Source organism: Cydia amplana, chromosome 4, assembly GCF_948474715.1.
Source record: "Cydia amplana chromosome 4, ilCydAmpl1.1, whole genome shotgun sequence".
Taxonomy (NCBI): Eukaryota; Metazoa; Arthropoda; class Insecta; order Lepidoptera; family Tortricidae; genus Cydia; species Cydia amplana.
The window spans coordinates 18,743,598-18,768,524 of record NC_086072.1 but is presented as its reverse complement, the minus strand read 5'-3'; the positions used below and the strand labels follow the sequence as shown (position 1 = coordinate 18,768,524).

General features: G+C 41.9%; 1 protein-coding gene across 1 annotated transcript; it reads right to left on the bottom strand.

Annotated features, from left to right (window-relative positions):
- Window positions 1-868: 868 nt before the first annotated feature.
- LOC134647350 (probable peroxisomal acyl-coenzyme A oxidase 1) lies at window positions 869-23,578 on the bottom strand. The gene is made up of 13 exons (XM_063501687.1): window positions 23,326-23,578; window positions 20,935-21,094; window positions 17,748-17,916; window positions 14,239-14,362; window positions 13,476-13,720; window positions 11,748-11,908; window positions 11,046-11,208; window positions 9,804-9,994; window positions 7,464-7,616; window positions 5,398-5,503; window positions 2,858-3,010; window positions 1,444-1,560; window positions 869-1,082 (listed from the first exon to the last, which is right to left on the bottom strand). The coding sequence occupies exons 1-13, from the start codon at window positions 23,450-23,452 to the stop codon at window positions 939-941; spliced, it is 2,013 nt and encodes a 670-aa protein (XP_063357757.1). The 5' UTR covers window positions 23,453-23,578; the 3' UTR covers window positions 869-938.
- Window positions 23,579-24,927: the final 1,349 nt, after the last annotated feature.

Genomic DNA, 24,927 nt, shown 5'->3' with positions numbered 1-24,927 from the left:
GAAGTGCGACTGTCGGACTTTGACTACAATTTCTGACTTTTGTGTTACTTTAATGCAATGGGTCCCATATAGACATTTGATCCTAAAAACAAACCCGATCGATTGATACCATAAAAAAAATGAGTCATGTAGCCTATTATGTATTATCGACCTTAACACACCGACATATTGAATCGTCAAGCTACTTTATGCCCTAACGCTTTATAGTTAGAGTTCAAATCAGCTTTCCCTGATGTTGCATGAAGGGCTTCAGGTATTTGTGGAAGCTCTCGCTGACGGGCTCGGCGTTGAGCGGATATCAAAATCTTTTGTAGGTTTGAACTGCAAGCTGTTTTAGACTCTAACACTACAAATATAAGGTTCAATTCACAGCTTCCCCTGCATGAACGGCTTCAGGTATTTGTGGAAGCTCTGGTTAACGGGTTCGGCGTTGAGCGGATGTCAAAATCTTTTGTAGGTTTGAGCTGCAAGCTATTTTAGACTCTAACACTACAAATATAAGGTTCAAATCACAGCTTCCCCTGCATGAACGGCTTCAGGTATTTGTGGAAGCTCTGGTTAACGGGTTCGGCGTTGAGCGGATGTCAAAATCTTTTGTAGGTTTGAACTGCAAGCTATTTTGGACTTTATCACCGTGAAGTTATGGTTCAAATCACAGTTTCCCCTGCATGAACGGCTTCAGGTATTTGTGGAAGCTCTGGTTAACGGGTTCGGCGTTGAGCGGATATCAAAATCTTTTGTAGGTTTGACCTGCAAGCTATTTTAGACTCTAACACTACAAATATAAGGTTCAAATCATAGCTTTCCCTGCATGAACGGCTTCAGGTATTTGTGGAAGCTCTGGTTGACGGGTTCGGCGTTGAGCGGATATCAAAATCTTTTGTAGGTTTGAACTGCAAGCTATTTTGGACTTTATCACCGTGAAGTTATGGTTCAAATCACAGTTTCCCCTGCATGAACGGCTTCAGGTATTTGTGGAAGCTCTGGTTGACGGGTTGAGCGTTGAGCGGGCTCTTGAGAGCCTCCTCCATGAGGCGCTCGTACACGCGCCCGTCGTACGCGCCCAGCGCGGAGTGCAGGATCTAGAAAAAAAGTCACATACTCAATGTTACAAGATGCTAGGTTTGGCCTGGTATAAACATAATGTATTGTCTGCCCGCATTTTCGTCAGTCATAATTAATTTGGCTCAGAAACGCGACACTTTTCAGGATTGTCCTAAAGTGGCCCAGTTAGAACAAAAAGTTGACAGTTCCGAGCAACTGACAGGCCGATATCGTCCGGCGGACTGTTAATCAGTGGGCCCCTTAAAACAAACCTAACATAACCTTACGAAAATCCTGAAAAGTTAACGGTTTCAGTTTTATGACTAATGATAATATGACAAACATTATGACTTAAAACTTTCTAGGAAACAAAGGGACCCCAGTTTATTTTTTCCTCACCTCGTCTCTAATGTCGAAAGCGTCGACAAGTCCCACGGCGTTGACTCGCAGCTTGATGAGCAACTCTTCGTACCAGCTCTGCAGTTGTTCGATGTCGCGCTCAGATATAGACGTGAACTGTGGACAGACAAATTGTTTTCATACGAGTATTTTCAGTATTCGGGTTCAGGTCTATATGTCGGCGGTCGATCGTAAGATCAGGCAGATCGTAATGTTTTGACGATAGTGACATTAAACCAATATATAGGTAGGATAGGTTCGTTAAGTTGCTTTAGATGCCCGAAGGGCAAACTGCCCAGAAATAGGAGCCCCGCTTAGCGGGGCTCCGTCGACTCAGGGAGCGGGTCAAAGATTTTCACGTTTCACGATATGCCTGATCTTACGATCGGCCGCCGACATATAAATATACTCCATTGGGGTTAAATATCTAAATACACTAACAGAAATCGACAGAAAAAAGAACATTAAATTGCTTTGGGCGGGACATATCTGTCGGATGCATCCGGACAGATGGGCCAAAATAGCGACCTAATGGGCACCACCGATCACCCGAGGCAGAGGCAGACCAAAAATGAGATGGCGAAATGACCTGGGCTGCACAAAGCCGTGACGAGTGGCGAAAGTCAGGGGAAGCCTTTGCCCAGCAGTGAGACACAATATAGGCTATTATATAAAAAAAAACTTTGAACTTCTGTAGGTAGTTGTTGTATTATGTATTTTGAGCATTCGAACTGCCAATTTTTTAGAATAGTTTTTCAGGAATACTTGATGGAATTATATTAAAACATGCCGCTAACACTTTTTTAAATCCATTTTCGATTCATTAAAATGTACTGTCACTTTAGTTTCCACCAAAGAGAATTTGAAATAGAGGCGGATTGTCAAAGTAAATTATGTAGCCACAGTAAATTCACTGCCATCTTTCGACATCAGATTAAAACTGTTAGAACGCCATTTGACTTTGACCCTTATTCTTTTACTGATATGTGTTCATTAGTTAAATATTGAAATTAACGCCATCTACCCGACATCACAGAATAAATAATAGTACTAAGTACAGAAGACTCACTCTCTAACAAAACGCGTCTGTTACGATCAGCTCAGCACAGATATGGCCGCTAGGTGGCGACAGCGCCACGCGCGGCTTATGGCTTTCTCCAAAATTGGGGCCGAACGGATGTACTTTTAGCTACCTGTAGCAAAGCGACGAAATCGCGGAGTGAGACACGCCTGCCGACAGTAGGTCAAAGCCTCAAAAGTATGGTGCAATCTTTTCGAGAGATGGCGCCATAACCTTTGGCAATAAATTTACTGTGGCTACATACATAATTTACCATGACAGTAACTCTCTATACACTCTATTATCTTTGGTCTTCACCAAAGTGGACAATGAATAAAGGGATCATGGACTTACCCTAAGCAGGTCTCCGACGCGCTGTAGAGCCCAGTACACGACGTACAAGTCGACCAGCTGAAGTAGAACGGCCCTTAGAGCTGGAGACACGGCCTTGATCTGGTTCTCGGTCTCGTTGAAGTAAGTGGTCAGGATGAACGCGCGGCAGTGCGCCTGGAAATTAGGTAATTTAACTAGCCATGGCTAACTGAATCAATGTTAAAAACCACAGTACAATTTTTTTTCAGCGTCTTATTTGCTAAAAAGTAAGTATTTACGTGAATTTTCTTTAACCCTTAAATGCATAGTGATGCATTTATACACACAACATAAACATCAAATGTTATGCATTATTAAACAAATTCTATTTGTTCTTGTATATTATTTCAATAGTAAAACTAATAAATTTTCCGAATTATTACATAAATTTACGCAGTATTTTAATTTATAAAAGTTACATTTGTTTATAGACGAAATGTCGGAAAACTTGGAAAAACCTGGAAGTTGATGATTTTTAGTATGTGATTTTGGGCAGATTTTTCGGGGTTTGTAATTATTTTATATTTACAAATTTTATCATAGGAACATCACAAATAGTGTACCTTTCTGTTGGCAGTTAAGATTTTTCCTATACCCCTTACTAATAGCTATATATTTCCAAAAATATGATTTAGACTATGCAACTTTTAACACTGATTTCCCAGTGAAAATCGATGATATAATTTTTTTTACTATTTTTCCTAGAAACGGCAAACAATTATGTGATATATATATTAATTTCGGGCAAAACGAAAAAATCATGTATTTAAGGGTTAAATAAATTTTGGGGTTGCTGGGGAGATGCTCTACAGCAAGTCCGAATTGAGTTTATTGTACTCTCGGTCTATTGAGGTACAATTTTTTTAAAGTATGTACTAATTCAGTACATATTGTGTACATCAGCATTACGTTTCAATAAATCACAAAACAGACAGTGGGGTTTCCACGGAGCATGACGTGAAAATTCACGTTAATTGGGTACTTTCCTCTACTTAAAATAAATTAATTCACACCGCGCACGAAATAAAGCACCAGATAATTATTAGAAAAACACGGATAGCAGTTATTTTTAAACACAATTTCTATTTAATAAATCGGATAGAAGTATAAAAAAGTAGGTGAGTTGACTGTGACGTCACTACACACTTTTTCATATAAATTCCATATTAGGAAATCGTTGACAGTTCTAAAAAAGAAACTAATTTGACTAGTAGGAAAGTAGCCAATTTAATTCAACCTCCTAAGGCCCAAGGTCCTACCTATAGTACTTCTTCAGTTCGGTGAAATTTAAATCATATTCAATAGGAACAGTGTCACTTTTGCTTTGCTTCGTTCAATTTTCAAACAACGCAAATCTAACCCTATTTCCTACACCATAGGTTCACAGTAGAAAGTTTTGGATTTCTGATTTGTATAGCTGGGCCTTATACTTCGTTTTTTAACGTTTTTTTAAAAAAACGAAGTATCACATCAAGATTGTTTAATCTTGATGTGTCTTTTAATTGAAAAACACATTTTAAAAATAAGTTACGGTAAATACGTAACAATTATGAATCTAATACGATCTTTTATAGTCTTCTGCTTTCATAAGTAATAGTTATTGATTTTTAAAAAGCGTTTTTCAATTAAAAGACATGTCAAAATCGCTTACCTTCTTTCAAGTTCTTTCTACTTAATGCTAAAAAAAACGAACTATAGGAGGTTAATCGTAAATTACAGATACCTTGGAGGATATACCGGAGACACCTTGTCTGTAATTTTCCGTACAAAACAGTTTGCCGATATTTGCGGGGGAGGGGCACGTCAAATGTATACGTAACGTAAAAATAGCCCTGCCAGATAAACCTCAGTGCATACAATGTGTATGACCGTTGGCCGCCTATTTTCGACAGAGGAGAAAGCCTGTTAGGCTATTCCGTTTGGTTATATCCTCTAAGACAGATACAGAGCAAGTTATGTGATTGCGTTAGGGTGGTATTCCACTTGTCCAATTTCTTTGTCCAATGTGCATTGCGTCTCACTCTCTCTCTAAAGTGTCATTGTATGGAACTTGCTAACTATGTAAACAAAAGTTACTAGTAAATTGACATTTAGAGACAATTTCAATATGGCGGTTTGTTTACATAGTTAGCAAGTTCCATAGAATAAAATGACACTTTAAGCAAAATGTGAGACAAAATGAAGAATCTGTTCTTGTATGGGACACCCTCTTCATACTTACTATTGAGACTGTCAGCAGCAGACGAACGTATACGTACATCATTTTTATAAAAAGTATAGTTTGGCAAACCAGTTTATCATTAGACAAAAGCGCGATAAGTAAAATTACTTTGGCAGGCAAATTCTCCAATGAATTTGACAAATATAGTTGGTCAAACCTATTCGTCAGTCAGTGAGAACCAGGAAAACTATACTCGTCCTATTCTTTTGGGTGCGTACTAGTGTAAGACAAAGATAGTACATATATAAGATTCACTCTATGTTTGAAATGAGACATTTCTTTGACAAACTATAGTTCGTACCTCTGAGGCACTGGTGAGCTGAACAGACGTCATGTTCCAGGCATCCTCATAGGACATGCCGGTTCGCTGTCTCTTCTCGATATTCGCCACGCACGCTCCTATTTTACTGCAAAGCAAATATGGTTGCTTGATACCAGGGATGTTGCGAAGATGTTGGGATCCGCAACCGCGGAACTTCCGCATTATTTTCAAAATCCGCATCTGCATCCGCATAAAAACGATGCGGAGCTTATGCGGATGCGGATGTCGAACAAGTCGGTACAGGAACGTCTTAGCGGCGGCGTAAGTGCTAGGTAATTTCGACTTTACCTATAACGAAATCGTCTAAGTAGATCCAGAAAAGTCGGCCAAGTTACTGTTTATTAAATATAACTTATATAACGCACCGATATTCTTGCTCAAATACTTCGTTTTTTTTATAAAAAAATACTAAAAATGTAATATTTGACGTTTTCTAAGTACCTAACCTTGACATCCGCATCCGCATCCGCATCCGCGGATGTGAGCCTTTAAATATCCGCATCCGCATCCGCATCCGCGGATGTCAAAAAATCTACATCTGCAACATCCCTGCTTGATACTATAGTCCGTTTTTTTAGCATTAGAAAGAACTCCACAGAAGCAAGCGTGCAGTTTTTATCAGGCTCTTTAATTGTTAATAATTATGGAATTATCTAATGTAGCATGGTCAATACATATAATTTACTTCAAATTATTACCGCTAAAAGTGCCGGATTTGGAACCACAAGCATAATTCTGCGAAGTTCTTTCTAATGCTAAAAAAACGAACTATAATGTCTTGGTGAATGAATGAAAATAAATGAAGGAGTGAAGCCGGGGTTATTTTACAGTCATATCGGAACGATAGATTGGTCTCAAACAATAAATAGATATGGCAATGGCACTACTGAATACTGACATAGAAAGGACTGTGAAATAGTTCCCAAGTCAATGCGTATATTTTTTACAGGTTCTATTGGACTATTAAATAATAATTCTCTAAATGCAGATAAATGCGCAAAACTAAACTAAAAAGGCACTGATATCGGTAAAAAAATCGACTACTTTCATTCAGTTCTTACGGCAACAGAACATCCTATAATTTGCCTTCATATTGCAAACTTATATCATTTCGTAAAAACAAGCGGGGCGAATAATATTTATACAATACAATCAGCTACAGAGCTATACAAGGAGTTGGGTCAGGTATATCTGCAGCCTGTAGCCAACGCGCCCAATGAGGTGAAGGGGTGATTTCCCCAAGGGTCGGGTCCGAAAGAAAAGGTTGCGGAAGAGTACTTCGGCGTTCCTGGGACCTCGCCTTATAGCAGCGAGGCGGCAACAGAGGGGTTTTAGTGGGTAAACCTGGGGTCTCATTAGCCCACAACAGGGAGTCCCACATAACCATCCCGGCCCGTCCCCGCGCCGGGTGGTATGCGTAAAGCATTTCCCCTCTTAAAAAAAAAAAAAAAAATAGGAGTCGGAATTGTATGGATTTGAGAGGTCCTGGGAAATGAGGGGTTAATAGTACAAACGTACCCGGCAGCGACCTGTTGGAAGCCATGGATGATGCCCTCGACGGTGTTGTCCCAGGGAGGCGAGCGGCGGCCCGCGCTCACTGACGCTATATACGCTACCGTGGGCGTCAGGGGGTTACCGCCTTTGGCTTGTTGCCACGCCTTCACTAAGTATCTGTTAATAGTACAAACGTACCCGGCAGCGACCTGTTGGAAGCCGTGGATGATGCCCTCGACGGTGTTGTCCCAGGGCGGCGAGCGGCGGCCCGCGCTCACTGACGCTATATACGCTACAGTAGGCGTCAAAGGGTTACCGCCTTTGGCTTGTTGCCACGCCTTCACTAAGTATCTGTTAATAGTACAAACGTACCCGGCAGCGACCTGTTGGAAGCCATGGATGATGCCCTCGACGGTGTTGTCCCAGGGCGGCGAGCGGCGGCCCGCGCTCACTGACGCTATATACGCTACCGTGGGCGTCAGGGGGTTACCGCCTTTGGCTTGCTGCCACGCCTTCAGTAAGTATCTGTTAATAGTATAATCATAACGTACCCGGCAGCGACCTGTTGGAAGCCGTGGATGATGCCCTCGACGGTGTTGTCCCAGGGCGGCGAGCGGCGGCCCGCGCTCACTGACGCTATATACGCTACAGTAGGCGTCAAAGGGTTACCGCCTTTGGCTTGTTGCCATGCCTTCACTAAGTATCTGGTAACAGAAAAGACATGTCAGTGAAATCTGTTATAGAAATCGTGATGGAGGGGCTGCCATCTAGTGGTGGAATGATACGATGACAGAATTAATGACACCAATAGCATCACCAAGCTAATCGAGAATTTGTCTACTGACCACCTACTGACGCGTAAAGACACATCCCTTCACATTATTTGGCCTGGTGTCTATACCCATTCTTCTACTAGAACTAGGGATGTACCGACTAGTCGGGAAAGCCGACTATCTGGCCTCATTTGTAGTCGGCGATTAGTCGGCGACTAGTCGGCACTTTATAAGTGACAGAAAAACAGGACAAAAAGAAATAAACAGCACATATTTTCATAAGTTTTTTACCTATTTTACCCAAATTTTTATTTAGGGTGATTACGAAAACTTTTGTTCGAAATTATTGACCTCGTGGACCTCGTGGTCGCTTTTTTATGTCCGATTGTGCGGTCGCCGTATGAAATATAACCTTAGGATTTTTTATTTAATTTTTTATTGTTACTATATGATAAATAGCGCGACGAAAGGGGTAAAACGATTGTTTTTTAGTGCATTTGAACCGAACTTAGACCAAACTAATGATCTGACCGACTAGCCGACTAGTCGGCCGACTAATCGGCCATCCGAGCGCCGATTAGTCGGCTAGTCGGCCAAATCAATAGTCGGTACATCACTACTAGAAACCCATTTAGCGGTAACAAACATACAGTTAATGGGCTAATTATAGTTTGTCAACGCACTGTCTCATTTCAAACATAGACAGAGAGAATCTTTGTCTTACACTTGTACTAGCACCCAAAAGAAAAGGATGAGAATAGTTTTTTTGTTCCTATTTACTGACAGTTTAATTTGACCAACTATAAAGAAAATATCTGGGTAAATTAATTTTAAGAGGGGGAATTAAGTGCAGTGAGTGTTCACTTTTGTCTCAGGCGATGCTGCTTGGCATCTAAGACCCTAGCCACGGGTTTCTCCTGGCTACCCCCAAAAAGGGAGGGGGTAAAGCCAGCTCCATCGGTCAAAAAAAACTCACCTGGCAGTCTGTAGTAACATAACGGTGTTCTCCCCCTCATATGTGCAAGCGGCGGTGACCATGCCGTACATGAGAGGGAAGGACGAAGCCAGCATGTACCCCTACCCGTGTCCATCGCACAGATGGCAGCACTCTGTATAAGTCTCACCTAGCAGTCTGCAGCAACATTACGGTGTTCTCCCCCTCATATGTGCAAGCGGCGGTGACCATGCCGTACATGAGAGGGAAGGACGAAGCCAGCATGTACCCGTGTCCATCGCACAGATGGCAGCACTCTGTATAAGTCTCACCTAGCAGTCTGCAGCAACATTACGGTGTTCTCCCCCTCATATGTGCAAGCGGCGGTGACCATGCCGTACATGAGAGGGAAGGACGAAGCCAGCATGTACCCGTGTCCATCGCACAGATGGCAGCACTCTGTATAAGTCTCACCTAGCAGTCTGCAGCAACATTACGGTGTTCTCCCCCTCATATGTGCAAGCGGCGGTGACCATGCCGTACATGAGAGGGAAGGACGAAGCCAGCATGTACCCGTGTCCATCGCACAGATGGCAGCACTCTGTATAAGTCTCACCTAGCAGTCTGCAGCAACATTACGGTGTTCTCCCCCTCATATGTGCAAGCGGCGGTGACCATGCCGTACATGAGAGGGAAGGACGAAGCCAGCATGTACCCGTGTCCATCGCACAGATGGCAGCACTCTGTATAAGTCTCACCTAGCAGTCTGCAGCAACATTACGGTGTTCTCCCCCTCATATGTGCAAGCGGCGGTGACCATGCCGTACATGAGAGGGAAGGACGAAGCCAGCATGTACCCGTGTCCATCGCACAGATGGCAGCACTCTGTATAAGTCTCACCTAGCAGTCTGCAGCAACATTACGGTGTTCTCCCCCTCATATGTGCAAGCGGCGGTGACCATGCCGTACATGAGAGGGAAGGACGAAGCCAGCATGTACCCGTGTCCATCGCACAGATGGCAGCACTCTGTATAAGTCTCACCTAGCAGTCTGCAGCAACATTACGGTGTTCTCCCCCTCATATGTGCAAGCGGCGGTGACCATGCCGTACATGAGAGGGAAGGACGAAGCCAGCATGTACCCGTGTCCATCGCACAGATGGCAGCACTCTGTATAAGTCTCACCTAGCAGTCTGCAGCAACATTACGGTGTTCTCCCCCTCATATGTGCAAGCGGCGGTGACCATGCCGTACATGAGAGGGAAGGACGAAGCCAGCATGTACCCGTGTCCGCCGCAGGCCAGACGGCAGCGCTCTACGGTTTCGGCGGCGTCGGAGGTGCTTATTGCTTTCAGGCAGCACGATAGGGCGTGTAACTGGAAATTAAAATAAGTAATGAAATTATAGTAAGTAATTGAGCTACCCTAAAGATACACGAATGCAAACCTGATGATGAATATGTAGATCTCGAATATACGAGCACATGTAATGAAAAAGGAATTGTAAGTGTAGAGATCTCCCCAAAGCTCCAAACTGCCCATTCAAATACCAATCTTAATGTCGGGGACTAAGGTAGAGAATAGATTTCGGGGAGAGTACCTCGGGCCCACAGAACATATTAAAGAGGTTAGAACGGCTATCGCGCGCAGTTAGTATCGGAACCGGTGTCGCCGCTCGTTCCTCTCCACATTTCCACATTTCTCGTGCAACGGTAGTAAAAACTTGTGTGCGTGGTGAATGGATACGCCTCCTTTAGACAGATTTGATGTCTGGCTTCTAAATCTGAACGTTATTGTGGAGCAAAAGGCATGTTTACGTTTTTCGGTCAGCGCGGGCGAGTACTAGCATGCGAGCGTTTGCTCATAACCGGCGGCGACACGTAGCCTGCTCGCATCGCCATTCTACTTGTTCTGTGCATAGCCAAAGAGTCTGGTTCGTTGCTTCCTATTTGAATCTCGACCTTAATGTGGATGAATAAGAGCTATTTACCTCCGGCAGCCTCTCCAAGTCTCCTGCATCTAGCTCGGCAGTGACATTGTTGTACATGTTCCATATCCAAGAGGCGCTGAGACGAAGCGCGTGGACTGTCGCGATGCCGATGGCCAATTTGTGTTGCTGGGTCACGTAATCCAGGATCTGGGGTTCTGGCTACCTGTAAACCTTTCATTCAAATATCGACCTTAATGTGTATGAGTAAGAGCTATTTACCTCCGGCAGCCTCTCTAAATCTCCGGCATCTAACTCGGCAGTGACATTGTTGTACATGTTCCATATCCAAGAGGCGCTGAGACGAAGCGCGTGGACGGTCGCGATGCCGATGGCCAATTTGTGTTGCTGGGTCACGTAATCCAGGATCTGGGGTTCTGGCTACCTGTAAACCTTTCATTCAAATATCGACCTTAATGTGGATGAATAAGAGCTATTTACCTCCGGCAGCCTCTCCAAGTCTCCTGCATCTAGCTCGGCTGTGACATTGTTGTACATGTTCCATATCCAAGAGGCGCTGAGACGAAGCGCGTGGACGGTCGCGATGCCGATGGCCAATTTGTGTTGCTGGGTCACGTAATCCAGGATCTGGGGTTCTGGCTCACTGTAAGAGAATGGTAAATAAGTTTGTAATAGAAGTTTACTAGCGAAGTAGCGACTGTACTTAACGCCACCAAAAGAGTTCCCCTATCCATTTTCTGACTCCATACTGTTACTAATTGTCGAGTTAAAGGTGTAATAGTTAAACATAAGCTAAACTTAGACGATTCATTACAATACCTTGTCGGAATGCACAAAGTTTGATATTGGATGGTAGTTTGGAGCATAGCGCCCGGCCGTAGGTGCCATTCCACTATAAGGCACCAATCACTAACCCAGTACAATTTGACACTGAGTTAACGGTTTAACCGCTTAACCCAGGGTTAGTGGGATGGTGCAAGTGGGTTTAAGTGTAATATTAAAAAGGACACTCGGGTTTGGGTTGCGACTGGTGCCGCACCGCACTGTATCGGGTGGCGATAGTGACCGCCTTCGCCACGTAACTGCACAGTCGTTGACGAGCACTACTCGCACGAACATCATGGTGCCGTAGGTTAGTTTGGAGCTTGTTCCACTATAAGTGTAATATTAAAGAGGACTCACTCGGGTTTGGGTTGCGACTGGTGCCGCACCGCACTGTATCGGGTGGCGATAGTGACCGCCTTCGCCACGTAACTGCATACGTCGTTGACGAGCACTACTCGCACGAACATCATGGTGCCGTAGGTTAGCTTTGAACTTGGCGCCCGAACGTAGGTGCCATCCTGGAACGAATATATTCGATTTAGAATGTAATGCTATGAATAGTGCTATCTTCTTCAACTGTCTCATGTCTGTTCTGGTTTAAATAGACACATACATATGTCCGATCTTCCTGATTAGATACATATTCGTTTTTAGAAGGAATGATATCCTCTGACGCATGATGTTTCAATATTTTACCAATCTGTGTAATTACTGAATGTTTAGTAATTATCTGTTTATATCTAAAAGTAAATTAGATATTAACCAAGTTTTGTGATTCGAGATATACATTCCTAATGAGTTATTCCTAATAACTTATAACAATTATAACAAATACAAAACTTGTCATGTTTTAGGTACATTTCATTTCATTTCCTTTCATTTCATTTTTTATTCAGTCACAATTTACATTGTATATGAATATAAATTATAATTAAAATTAAAAATTTAAATTAAAAATAAATAAAAAATAAAAATAAAACTTAAATAATATCATGCAACTATAACAATTATTTACAAACTTAATAATATTTACAAATTTGGTATGTAGGTTGTAGGTTTAGTCAATAAAGATTATTATCATTAATAAAATCCTGGACAGAATAATAGGACTTCCTTAAAAGAAACGCTTTAAGCCTTGCATTAAAAATACAATGATCTACTATGGATTTCAACTCGATCGGTAATTTATTAAATAATTGAATAGCCTGGACACAAGCAGCATGCTTCGGTATATTGAACTTGGCTATAATCTTATTGGGGATGTCTTTTCTTCTAGACAAGAGCCTGCTCTCTCTTTCGCTCTGGTTTTCAACCTGATGTAAATGTTTTATTAGATCAGAGAGCAGGACAAGAATATACAGGGACGGCACTGGCACATTAGCACAGCGGAAATTATGAGTAAACATGCGACGTACCCTGGTTCGTGAAACTTTGTACTTACTCACGTGCTAGTTTTATTGCCAGTGAAAACCATCACCATAAGTATTATGTAGCATCCACAATGTGTACCATTGTTTACTATTGAAGTCTATTTAAAGTGTGGAAAAACTTGACTTGCTTAACTTAATCATTCATTACATAACATCCAAGCTTAAATAAATAGAAATAGCTCATTTACCTATACCTAGCTTACATAATTACGTCACTAGATATATAATATCTACTAAGAAGCTTATATATTCTGGGGCACTGTTTTTCTCATCACAAAATTATCAAATTTTATTATTTTAGAATCAAATTATCATTGATTGATCGAACATATCGACAAGATACTTATATAGATATGCTAGACACCTGATACCACCATGACAGTTGCTAATTACCACAGTAGGCGTAAAACTACGATTCAATATAGTTTGATAAGATAAGATGTAGTTTTCCAATTTGTGAAATGAAATTCGCACCAAATTTAGTTCAAAATTTGATAATTCATTAAATATTATATAAACAAAAATATCGGTACATTACAACATTTAGAACACAGGATTTTCAGTTTCTTAAACAGGGCCTCCTAAATAGTAAATACCAACTAGGCTAGGTTAGGAGGCCGAAAATATGAATAGGTACTCTTTATCTAAGACTCACCTCCAAAACCTTAGCATTCTTCATCAGCATATGTTCCCTAGGAATCCTCACTTTATCAAAGCCAAGGAACCCATTATTGGTCCCATTCATGCCGAGCTTGGCCCCGATCTCACCAATCTTGATACCAGGGAGGGGCATATGAGTTTCTTCGTCCCGTAGTTGGACTATGAAGGGGTGGATGCCGTGGCATTGCCCTTTCGTGTAGAGTTGAGCTACTACTATGCAGTAGTTTGCTGTGTGGGCCACTGGGGGCACAAAATTGAAACCAAATTTTAGATTGTACACGATATTTGGTAAGTCAAAATGTTGGTGTCATAAGATACTAAATACAGGGGCGTATTTTGAAATGTGGCGCTCCGGGCCACCCAGAAGTCGTCAAGCTTGGCGGATTGGCCCCGTGGCCATGGCCCGGTTGGCCCTAGGGTAAATACGCCCCTGACTAAATACGAGTAGGTAAAGCATTCTGGTTTTTTAATGGATTTTTATTACTGCAGTAGGGTATTAACGCTATAGCCTTTATAGTCTGTATTTACAAAAGTGATAATATATACATACTACACATTTTGACGACCGAGCGAAGCGTAGGTCTACGTTCAGCACGGAGCACATTTGCGCATTTGTATTTTTTGATAGTTTTGTCTTATGATAACTTTGTTAAGTAAAGTTGTTTCGATCTTAGTTAGTTTCGACTGTTAGGTAAAAAAAGTCTAGCATGAGTAGCATAACAATCTTAGTGTAATAAAATCTATTCTGTATTACTTACATCCACCGGGCCACCATTTGTAGGAAGTAAGAGTGGGGCTGTGCAGCACAAACTCCTTGGTGTCGGGGTCGTAGGTGGCTGTCGTTTCCAGTCCGCGGATGAACGTGCCGTGTCCAAGCTCAGTCTGTAACAAATAATTACCTACATCAATAACACAGTTCAATAATTACCTATATCAATAACACAGTTCAATAATTACCTATATCAATAATAACACAGTTCAATAATTACCTAGGTATATCAATAACACAGTTGTAAAGGGTGGTTAAGAAGTGCAATACTCCTAAACAAAGTGTTTGATTCAAGAAAGATTTGTGGAAATAATGGGTCACCGAACTTGGCGGCAAATATTTTGGGTACATATATTACGTAGGCACCTACATATTGTTATGTGGTCGTAAGTCGCCGTCCACACTCCGCGCCGACCGCGAGCACTCGAGCCTGAGGAAGGAGCCCCGACGGGCCCGAAACATGTCGCCAATAGCGACAAAAAATCGAAGTGAGTGAAACCGTTGCCGTCTAAACAGTTTGTCTATTTCCTAAACAGTCCTAGACTCAATCTTTATATTACATTTCAAATTTCAACAACATCGGTTGAGTAGTTTGGCCGTGACAGGAAACTGACATAAAGACAAGAGGCGGCTCGCGCCGTGACACGCGAGCACGCCCCGTGTCAACACGCGCGTGACACTCCATAAATTAAGTAAATTAACTCTACTTGTTACTAAAATCTAAATAATTGTTACATAAATGTAAATATTTGTCCGTCGGTTGGCAAATTATGACAGGATATTATGAACCCATTCACATAAGTTCAGAATTTTCACCTGAGTCATTTAAGTTTATGATTTATGAAATGGCTGAGAAGGATACGTTCTATCCTGGAAATCATCCCTTGAAATGGAGGCTTATATGGGAGAAAGTGCTATCAACAAACGCGCGTGATGTCGCGGGAATTAAGGTACATTATTTTATACATTTAATTTTACAATTTTTCAAAATGGGGGCTCACGAGGTCAAAGTAGAACTCAAAAAAATTTGCCTACAGATATTAATGTTACCTGAGCGTAAGTGCCGATGATATCGCAGTTGAAGGCCCTGCCGATCCACAGCACTTGTTGCTCCACGGTGGCCTGCCCCATGATGGTCGGGATGTACATCACGTAGTGCAGTGTGAGGGAGCCATCATTATCTTACCTGAGCATAAGTGCCGATGATATCGCAGTTGAAGGCCCTGCCGATCCACAGCACTTGTTGCTCCACGGTGGCCTGCCCCATGATGGTCGGGATGAACATCACGTAGTGCAGTGTGAGGGAGCCATCATTATCTTACCTGAGCATAAGTGCCGATGATATCGCAGTTGAAGGCCCTACCGATCCACAGTACTTGTTGCTCCACGGTGGCCTGCCCCATGATGGTCGGGATGTACATCACGTAGTGCAGTGTGAGGGAGCCATCATTATCTTACCTGAGCATAAGTGCCGATGATATCGCAGTTGAAGGCCCTACCGATCCACAGCACTTGTTGCTCCACGGTGGCCTGCCCCATGATGGTCGGGATGTACATCACGTAGTGCAGTGTGAGGGAGCCATCATTATCTTACCTGAGCATAAGTGCCGATGATATCGCAGTTGAAGGCCCTGCCGATCCACAGCACTTGTTGCTCCACGGTGGCCTGCCCCATGATGGTCGGGATGTACATCACGTAGTGCAGTGTGAGGGAGCCATCATTATCTTACCTGAGCATAAGTGCCGATGATATCGCAGTTGAAGGCCCTGCCGATCCACAGCACTTGTTGCTCCACGGTGGCCTGCCCCATGATGGTCGGGATGTACATCACGTAGTGCAGTGTGAGGGAGCTATCATTATCTTACCTGAGAATAAGTGCCGATGATATCGCAGTTGAAGGCCCTGCCGATCCACAGCACTTGTTGCTCCACGGTGGCCTGCCCCATGATGGTCGGGATGTACATCACGTAGTGCAGTGTGAGGGAGCCATCATTATCTTACCTGAGCATAAGTGCCGATGATATCGCAGTTGAAGGCCCTGCCGATCCACAGCACTTGTTGCTCCACGGTGGCCTGCCCCATGATGGTCGGGATGTACATCACGTAGTGCAGTGTGAGGGAGCCATCATTATCTTACCTGAGCATAAGTGCCGATGATATCGCAGTTGAAGGCCCTGCCGATCCACAGCACTTGTTGCTCCACGGTGGCCTGCCCCATGATGGTCGGGATGTACATCACGTAGTGCAGTGTGAGGGAGCCATCATTATCTTACCTGAGCATAAGTGCCGATGATATCGCAGTTGAAGGCCCTACCGATCCACAGCACTTGTTGCTCCACGGTGGCCTGCCCCATGATGGTCGGGATGTACATCACGTAGTGCAGTGTGAGGGAGCCATCATTATCTTACCTGAGCATAAGTGCCGATGATATCGCAGTTGAAGGCCCTGCCGATCCACAGCACTTGTTGCTCCACGGTGGCCTGCCCCATGATGGTCGGGATGTACATCACGTAGTGCAGTGTGAGGGAGCCATCATTATCTTACCTGAGCATAAGTGCCGATGATATCGCAGTTGAAGGCCCTGCCGATCCACAGCACTTGTTGCTCCACGGTGGCCTGCCCCATGATGGTCGGGATGTACATCACGTAGTGCAGTGTGAGGGAGCCATCATTATCTTACCTGAGCATAAGTGCCGATGATATCGCAGTTGAAGGCCCTGCCGATCCACAGCACTTGTTGCTCCACGGTGGCCTGCCCCATGATGGTCGGGATGTACATCACGTAGTGCAGTGTGAGGGAGCCATCATTATCTTACCTGAGCATAAGTGCCGATGATATCGCAGTTGAAGGCCCTACCGATCCACAGCACTTGTTGCTCCACGGTGGCCTGCCCCATGATGGTCGGGATGTACATCACGTAGTGCAGTGTGAGGGAGCCATCATTATCTTACCTGAGCATAAGTGCCGATGATATCGCAGTTGAAGGCCCTGCCGATCCACAGCACTTGTTGCTCCACGGTGGCCTGCCCCATGATGGTCGGGATGTACATCACGTAGTGCAGTGTGAGGGAGCCATCATTATCTTACCTGAGCATAAGTGCCGATGATATCGCAGTTGAAGGCCCTGCCGATCCACAGCACTTGTTGCTCCACGGTGGCCTGCCCCATGATGGTCGGGATGTACATCACGTAGTGCAGTGTGAGGGAGCCATCATTATCTTACCTGAGCATAAGTGCCGATGATATCGCAGTTGAAGGCCCTGCCGATCCACAGCACTTGTTGCTCCACGGTGGCCTGCCCCATGATGGTCGGGATGTACATCACGTAGTGCAGTGTGAGGGAGCCATCATTATCTTACCTGAGCATAAGTGCCGATGATATCGCAGTTGAAGGCCCTGCCGATCCACAGCACTTGTTGCTCCACGGTGGCCTGCCCCATGATGGTCGGGATGTACATCACGTAGTGCAGTGTGAGGGAGCCATCATTATCTTACCTGAGCATAAGTGCCGATGATATCGCAGTTGAAGGCCCTGCCGATCCACAGCACTTGTTGCTCCACGGTGGCCTGCCCCATGATGGTCGGGATGAACATCACGTAGTGCAGTGTGAGGGGAGAACCATCGCGGAGTATGGCGGAGCCTAGGGATCCACCGAGCACTTCTCTGTTGGCAAAATAAATGGTTACGTCAGAATAATGTAGTGGAATGGTTTCGTGGTTGAATATTCGCGATCCCAGGCGGCCTAGCTAAGATGACAATCGCTTGCGCTTCGCCATCGAATCGCTTTGGGTCTCTCTATCACTCTTCCATATTAGTGTGACAGTGACAGTTGCGTTTCATTCGGTACGGAGTGTTAGCGATTGGCATGTTGTCTACGGGGCCAGGACGCCTTCCCAAACGACACATTGTGGGAAACGCCGGCGTGGGTTTAGCAAGAAGGCTCATTTCCCTCTTTCTCAGTAGAAAGAAATAGACTGCCCCTCCCTTCTTTCTCTTCTCAATTTTATTACACGTTACAAAACTCGCAACCCCTCACTCAAAATATTTCAACTACAGATTTACAAAAACAACACCTCATATTACAATCCAGTGACTAGAATGTGTCGACTATATAACGAAACCGCGGCCGAGAATCCTTCGGTAGACATATTCGAACGCAGCTTATCCACTTTTAAAAATAAAATACTTAAGACTTTCTGTACATAAGCTGCGTTCGCACTTATCATTTTCCAAATACGCTTTCTATTCTTAGTTGTTAGTTATTTTAAATATTTTATCTTGTTTAGTTTTAGATCTAGTTTAATTAGTTTTGTTTAGTTTTTAGACCTAGTTTAATTAGTAGATAACTCTTAAATCTTATAATTATTGTTGACATCTCATCCCTCTAGCGTTATATTTTAACTGTATGTTCCTATCCTTCTGTGCACACATGTTTGGAGTTATAGTCCAGATCTAAACTGTAAGCTTATTAATGTAATTCCTGTAAATGTCTGTAACTTGTTTTGTGAGCCAAATAAATAAAATAAATAAAATAAAATAAAAGAGCCGGGAGGTGAGAGTCAAACTTACCACCAAAAATGGGCCCACCTCAGGCCCGGGCCAGGCGTAATTGCATTCCCACATAGTCAAAAAAAGCCTGTGCCCAGCAGTGGGCTTATGTGGCGTATAGTCTGTTGAGTAACTTGACAAGTATATCAGTTTCAGTTTCAACATGTATTAACATTTAACAACACTTTACTATTGTCTATTAAGTAGCGTCGTTTCACTAAGTGTTACACCGCTTGAAGAATTCATTTACGTTCGCCGTCCCGTATAACTAATCAGGTTTCAACAAACGATTAACGACTCCTTATGACAGCTAAAAAAAAAACCGACGTTCGCAACTAACCTCGGTAAAAACATGTGACGTTTGATTTAGGAATAGCTATTGTATCTAAATAGTAAATACCTCGCGGTGCAAGTCATACCTGTCTTTTACAGGTTGTTTTTTTAATATTTTGCAATGTGAATATCTAGGTCATATTGAGCAACTTTTACTATGGGACCAATCCCGAATTCGCGAAAAAAGAATTGGCCCTCCCATAGAAAACACATCTGACCAGGCATTTTTTTTTCGTGATTAATGAGTTAGTCTCATAGCAGAAGTTGTACAGTATGACCTAATATATATTCATTCATCTCGCAAAATAGTTTCGGCAATTAAAAAAACATCCTGTATAACATATGTTGAACCCGCGGGTCGACACCGACAGCCGAATTTATTTTGTCTTTCGGTAGCGCTATTTTGTTTATCATATACCTTTTGTGGTGGGTCAAACATCAAACACACTCAACTGCCTACTGAATGAAATATCTTATAATTTATAATATATATAATATGCTAGCCTCAGCCCACGACTTCGTCCGCACATAAGTCGTTACACTACCTGTGCCACATCAATTACCGTTTACATCGTTTTTGTGCGAAGGAGGAATAAAGGCTTCGTCACATTGGCGCGTTTTCCGGGCGCGGCGTGAGCGTTTTAAATGTAAAAGCGGCGCGCCCCGCTCACGCCGCGCCCGGAAAACGCGCCTGTGTGTCGAAGCCTTAAACAAACATCTAAAGATCCAAATATATTTTTCTTCTTATTTATAACATTGGTAGGAATAGATTCTGCCCACGTTTATAGGAGTCGATAAACTGTTTTATATACAAATATAAATAATATATATTTCATTAACAACAACATAAATCGAGGTCTTATTACTCTTATTAGATAAAGACCGTTAATTACTATTCCTTGATTTGTTATCATTACGGTTCGTCAACACGATATCTTACTGGACTCTTTGTAAAATGTATTTGAGACATAGAAATCAGCGAGAACTTTAAGAGGTCGTCCTAATTCCTAATACAACGCTACGACGCGATTATCGCCCTGTACACTCCTTTTTTGAAGAACCCCATACCACAGAATAAGTATAATAGTACTACCGTACAGAAAGGACACTTCCTAAAAAACCGAAGTTTGACAGCGATTCAGGATCGAATCATAATATTCCTTTCTAACTTATGCCACTACTAAACCTTTCGGCTATTTAGGGTTGTCAAAATTCAAATCATTATCTATGCGCGTGCACGCAAAGGGACGTCAGTTGCGTCAACCCTAATAATTGCTCGGAGCAATGCTGAGTCGAGCGGGGCCGAGTTTGTCCGAAGTCAGGAGTGTCTCCCCACTGCCCATACTGTAGTCCCTCGAGAAAACCTGGTAACTTACTGGTAGGTACCCATACTGTAGTCCCTCGAGTAAACCTGGTAACTTACTGGTAATTCTCCATGTCTGAATCCCATACTGAAGTTCCTCGAGTAAACCTGGTAACTTACTGGTAGTTCTCCATGCCTGAACCCCATACTGAAGTTCCTCGAGTAAACCTGGTAACTCACTGGTAGTTCTCCATGCCTGAACCCCATACTGTAGTCTCTCCAGAAAACCTGGTAACTTACTGGTAGTTCTCCATGCCAGTGTTTTCCTCCTGCAGCCGACGGATCATCTTGAACCCCATACTGTAGTCCCTCGAGAAAACTTGGTAACTTACTGGTAGTTCTCCATGCCTGAACCCCAACTGTAGTCTCTCGAGAAAACCTGGTAACTTACTGGTAGTTCTCCATGCCAGTGACATGCCAGAAACCTGGTAACTTACTGGTAGTTCTCCATGCCGGTGTTCTCCTCCTCCTGCAGCCGACGGATCATCTTGAACAGGTAGCACGCTTTCTTCACCGCCAGCTCGTACTTCTCCTTGTGACTCAGGTACTCGGACGGAACTTCGTCTAAGTGAATACCTTCCTTGAGTACCATCTCCTCTGTAACAAAACAAGAGTCAATTTAAAAAGGCTTGTACAGGTGCCATCAGACATATCGGAGCGGCCGAGACGCTCAAAAATATCTGAATATCTAAAGCCTCGACAATAGAGGCGTGTTCAGATATTTTTGAGCACCTTGGCCGCTCCGATATATGTGATGGCGGCTCTACCCTCTGTATTTTCGAGGTACCTGAAGTACTGTAGGGTTTTTGAGAAGATGCGCCAATCACAGTAGATATCACCAGGCGGTCTAGCATTCATGATGTGTTTTGATCTCGAGCGCGAGTCTATAAAGTGTCATTCTATGGAACTTGCTAACTATGTAAACAAAAGTCACTAGTAAATTCATATTTTTTGAGTTTCAATATGGCAGTTTGTTTCACGTTTGTTTACATAGTTAGCAAGTTCTATAGAATGACACTTTACTTGAAGTCGCGCAAGATGTATGGCTATGGAGTCGCGCGCGAGAACGCAGCTCATGTAGTTCTGGTAATCGCAAAGAACCACAAAAGTTGTGTTGACTGGTCTTAGTAAGGGGTAAGTTCAGAGTAAGGAAAAATAGGTGAGGATAAGTCCTATAAATCTATGGTACTCACATGATTTAGTTCATTTGCCTTGATAGAAAATAATCGCGAAGTTAGCCCTTACTTTGCAATTTTTTCCCTAATTACCTAAACCATTACTGAATGTTTGATATTTATTTCAGTATTCTCTTATCCCTTAATTTATAGGTATTTTATGAATGTATTGTACAGGCTCAGATTTATTTAACACTTAAAATAATTAAGTAAAATCAATGAAAGCTTGGGTCAGGCGCAAGTAAATCCCCACCACGTCATACATTTCTTTTATCGGATTGGGTGCCACCTTAATGTAAATTCAAGTAATTAATGACTCGCAATTTGATTGTATAGATTGCATAGTGTTGACCTAAACTAAATAATGTAACATGCATGTCTAATGTATTGATTAAATTTATTGGAGTTTTAATGACAAATAAAATCACACTGTCATCACATTGATGTTATCATGATTCACAACACTTCTATGATGAAGTAATTATCTTTCGATACCAAGCCTTATTGCTCTAGTCAGAGGGTTCATTTTTCCTGTTTCTCTATAAGTATTACCTATGTTATTAGTGTTGTACATAAGTAATGAGTAATTCTGTCCCTGCCTAGATAACAACGACATGCAACCTTTGTGCGTACAGGTCAAGGATTTTAACAGAAATATGTAAAGGAAAAGGCTTTTTACAACTGATTCTCAATTCAACTTGTGTATTGTATAGTAAGAGTTATTGTTCAAATATTACTTAACACATTAACTGCTTTAGGGGGTCAAACAACCCCATGCAAAGTATGGCTAATTACAAGTTATACTAATTGCCACAGAGGTGTTAAGAAATGTTACATTTGACAGTAGTTCTGTAGAAAGCAACCAACTTTTTATTTTTGTCAAAGACGCACAGGTCATTGGTCGCTTTCTGCATTGAAAAAAAATAATTGAGTTTGTTGTTTTCTGTATAACTACCGCCATTTGTATTTTAGGTACTGTGCATTTCACAAAACATGTTGCAGATGTTTTGTTGCTAGATTATATTGATGAAGTCTGCATTGTGGATTTTGCCTCTGTCTTGGGAATACTAAAATACTAACATTTTCTATCTTTCGGACTCCTTAAAATTTTTTAACTAATAGCTTTCCAATGATTGTAAAGAATAAAGTGGTTAAATGAATAATACAGTTGTTTGTATTGGTGTAGATTAAAAAAAATACCTAATACTGATCAAAAACAACTTAATTATGCAGAATGTGTTAATGTAAAATGTTTTTCAAAGTACTGAAAAATATCATACCCACATAAAATAAAATAAACTGTTATTTAACTCTGTCAACATCATCTTCCTCACGTTTGTCCCGGCATTTTTTGCCACGGCTCATGAGAGCCTGGGGTCTGCTTGGCAACTGTTATTTAACTCTGTACTAATAAATAATTATATAAATTGTCAATCTGTCAATACTTATATTTCTCTAACTGTGTATTAAGTAGGCAATATAAGACTGGATGTAAAAACATGTTTACATTGTAATCATTCCAGCTATATTAAAAACGAAATGTAAACCTGTAAGTAACTTAAATTTTACAATATAATTATGAGTCTAAGCATCATGCAACAATAATAACCGACTTGTTTACCTTAATGACTCCAGAGATACAAAAGTAATTACCTCTTTTCCTCCTCTCCTCAGTTTTCTGGGCACCTCCATCAATCAAGTTTGTCAATTCTGTTACATTAAATGTGCAGTTATCCCTTTCTCTTTGGAGATCTGGATTCACTTTCGTTGCTTCCGTCATTATTACTGAAACTGTGACCGACGGCACGTCTACCGCGGTGAGAGGACCCACGGAAACTGGCCAATCAACTCAAGTGACGAAATTCACAACTTTGCCCGAGACGAGCGAAAACAAGTTTATAGTTTGTACAGAATTACGACCCTAATTACGTGAACGGATTTAAAATTATCGTCCTGATAAACTATGCTACACTGAATTATCTGAGATTTGTTCGATAACAATAGGAAATTAATATAATTTATTCGACTTGATGGGTAATCGGACGCTGCTATTTATCAAATTATCACTAGGTACATAAACTTTATAACATTGTCCACTAAACTATTTTTCTTTTCACTGTTTGTGATTCGGATTAATATTAAAATTGGATTTTTAACATTTAAAAATATAAATAAACAGTCCCAAGGTGGTCCCAAGTTATTCAGACGTTTTTTATTTAAGGACGTGACCAGTGTTGCCAGAGCGCTTCCAGCTTATGTACAGTCGTACGTCAAAAAAGGTACGATTTTGATAAAAAAGGTACGGTTTTTTTATTAGTAAAATTATCTTACAGAAACAATATTTCTATGTGGGGGGGGGGGGGGGGGGTATGGTGGGTGGATGAGTATAGTTTTCCTGATTGTTACTGACTGACAAATTGGTTTGACCAACTATAAGTGTAGTGTCACGTCATAGTTAACCAATTTTGTTTGCATTGATATAGGTACATGAAAAATAAAATTTGTCAAGCCATTTCCGTCAGTTGAAAAAAGCGGCAAATCTAAAAAAAATGGTGCGAAGGGTTATGGTCCAATAGAAAACTTAAATTTCGCGCCATTTTATACTGACTAAGTTGTTTGACCGGCTATAAATGGCTGGCTGAATTTTGACTACCTGAGTTTTGTAATCTGGATAATAATGCCAAATAAAACGAAATACACTCAGATGACTATTAGCTGGTCAAGCAAATCTTGTCAGTAAAAAAAAGCGCGCAATTAAAATTTTCTATGAGACGATATCCATTCGCGCCTACATTTTTCAAATTTGCCGCCTTTTTCTACTGACAAGATCTGCTTGACCAAGTATAAGTAACTTTCTACTGGATATGCAAATGTACATAAGTATATAAATTAAAAAGAAATGCATTTGAATAAGATTGGTGAGATAAACAAGTTGGCAGATAAGTAACAATAATTATGTAACTTCCCTTTTTATTAATAAAAGTAGGATTTAGGTACCTGACAGCCCGAGAACAAATTCTTTATCATTTTTTTAACTTCTTTTGGCGTTTTTATTATTCCTCGAGCAACTGTATTAGAAGCAATCACAAAGCAATATGAATAATATTACACATAAATTATTTAATGTAGTTTTATGGATAATTGCCAATAACCTATCAGGGTGCCATGTCATCTTTTTCCATTGTAACATCTATTCTATTGTACTGTATTGGTTTGCAATAAACGATATTACTATTACTATTAGCAAAGCACAGG

Excerpts from the sequence above, each read along its gene's own strand:
- LOC134647350 (XM_063501687.1), bottom strand. The coding sequence starts at position 23,452 with ATGACGGAAGCAACGAAAGTGAATCCAGATCTCCAAAGAGAAAGGGAT. Across the intron at positions 21,095-23,325 it reads TGAGGAGAGGAGGAAAAGAG|AGGAGATGGTACTCAAGGAA; the intron begins GTAATTACTTTT and ends GTTTTGTTACAG. Across the intron at positions 13,721-14,238 it reads CAAATGGTGGCCCGGTGGAT|TGGCCCACACAGCAAACTAC; the intron begins GTAAGTAATACA and ends TTGTGCCCCCAG.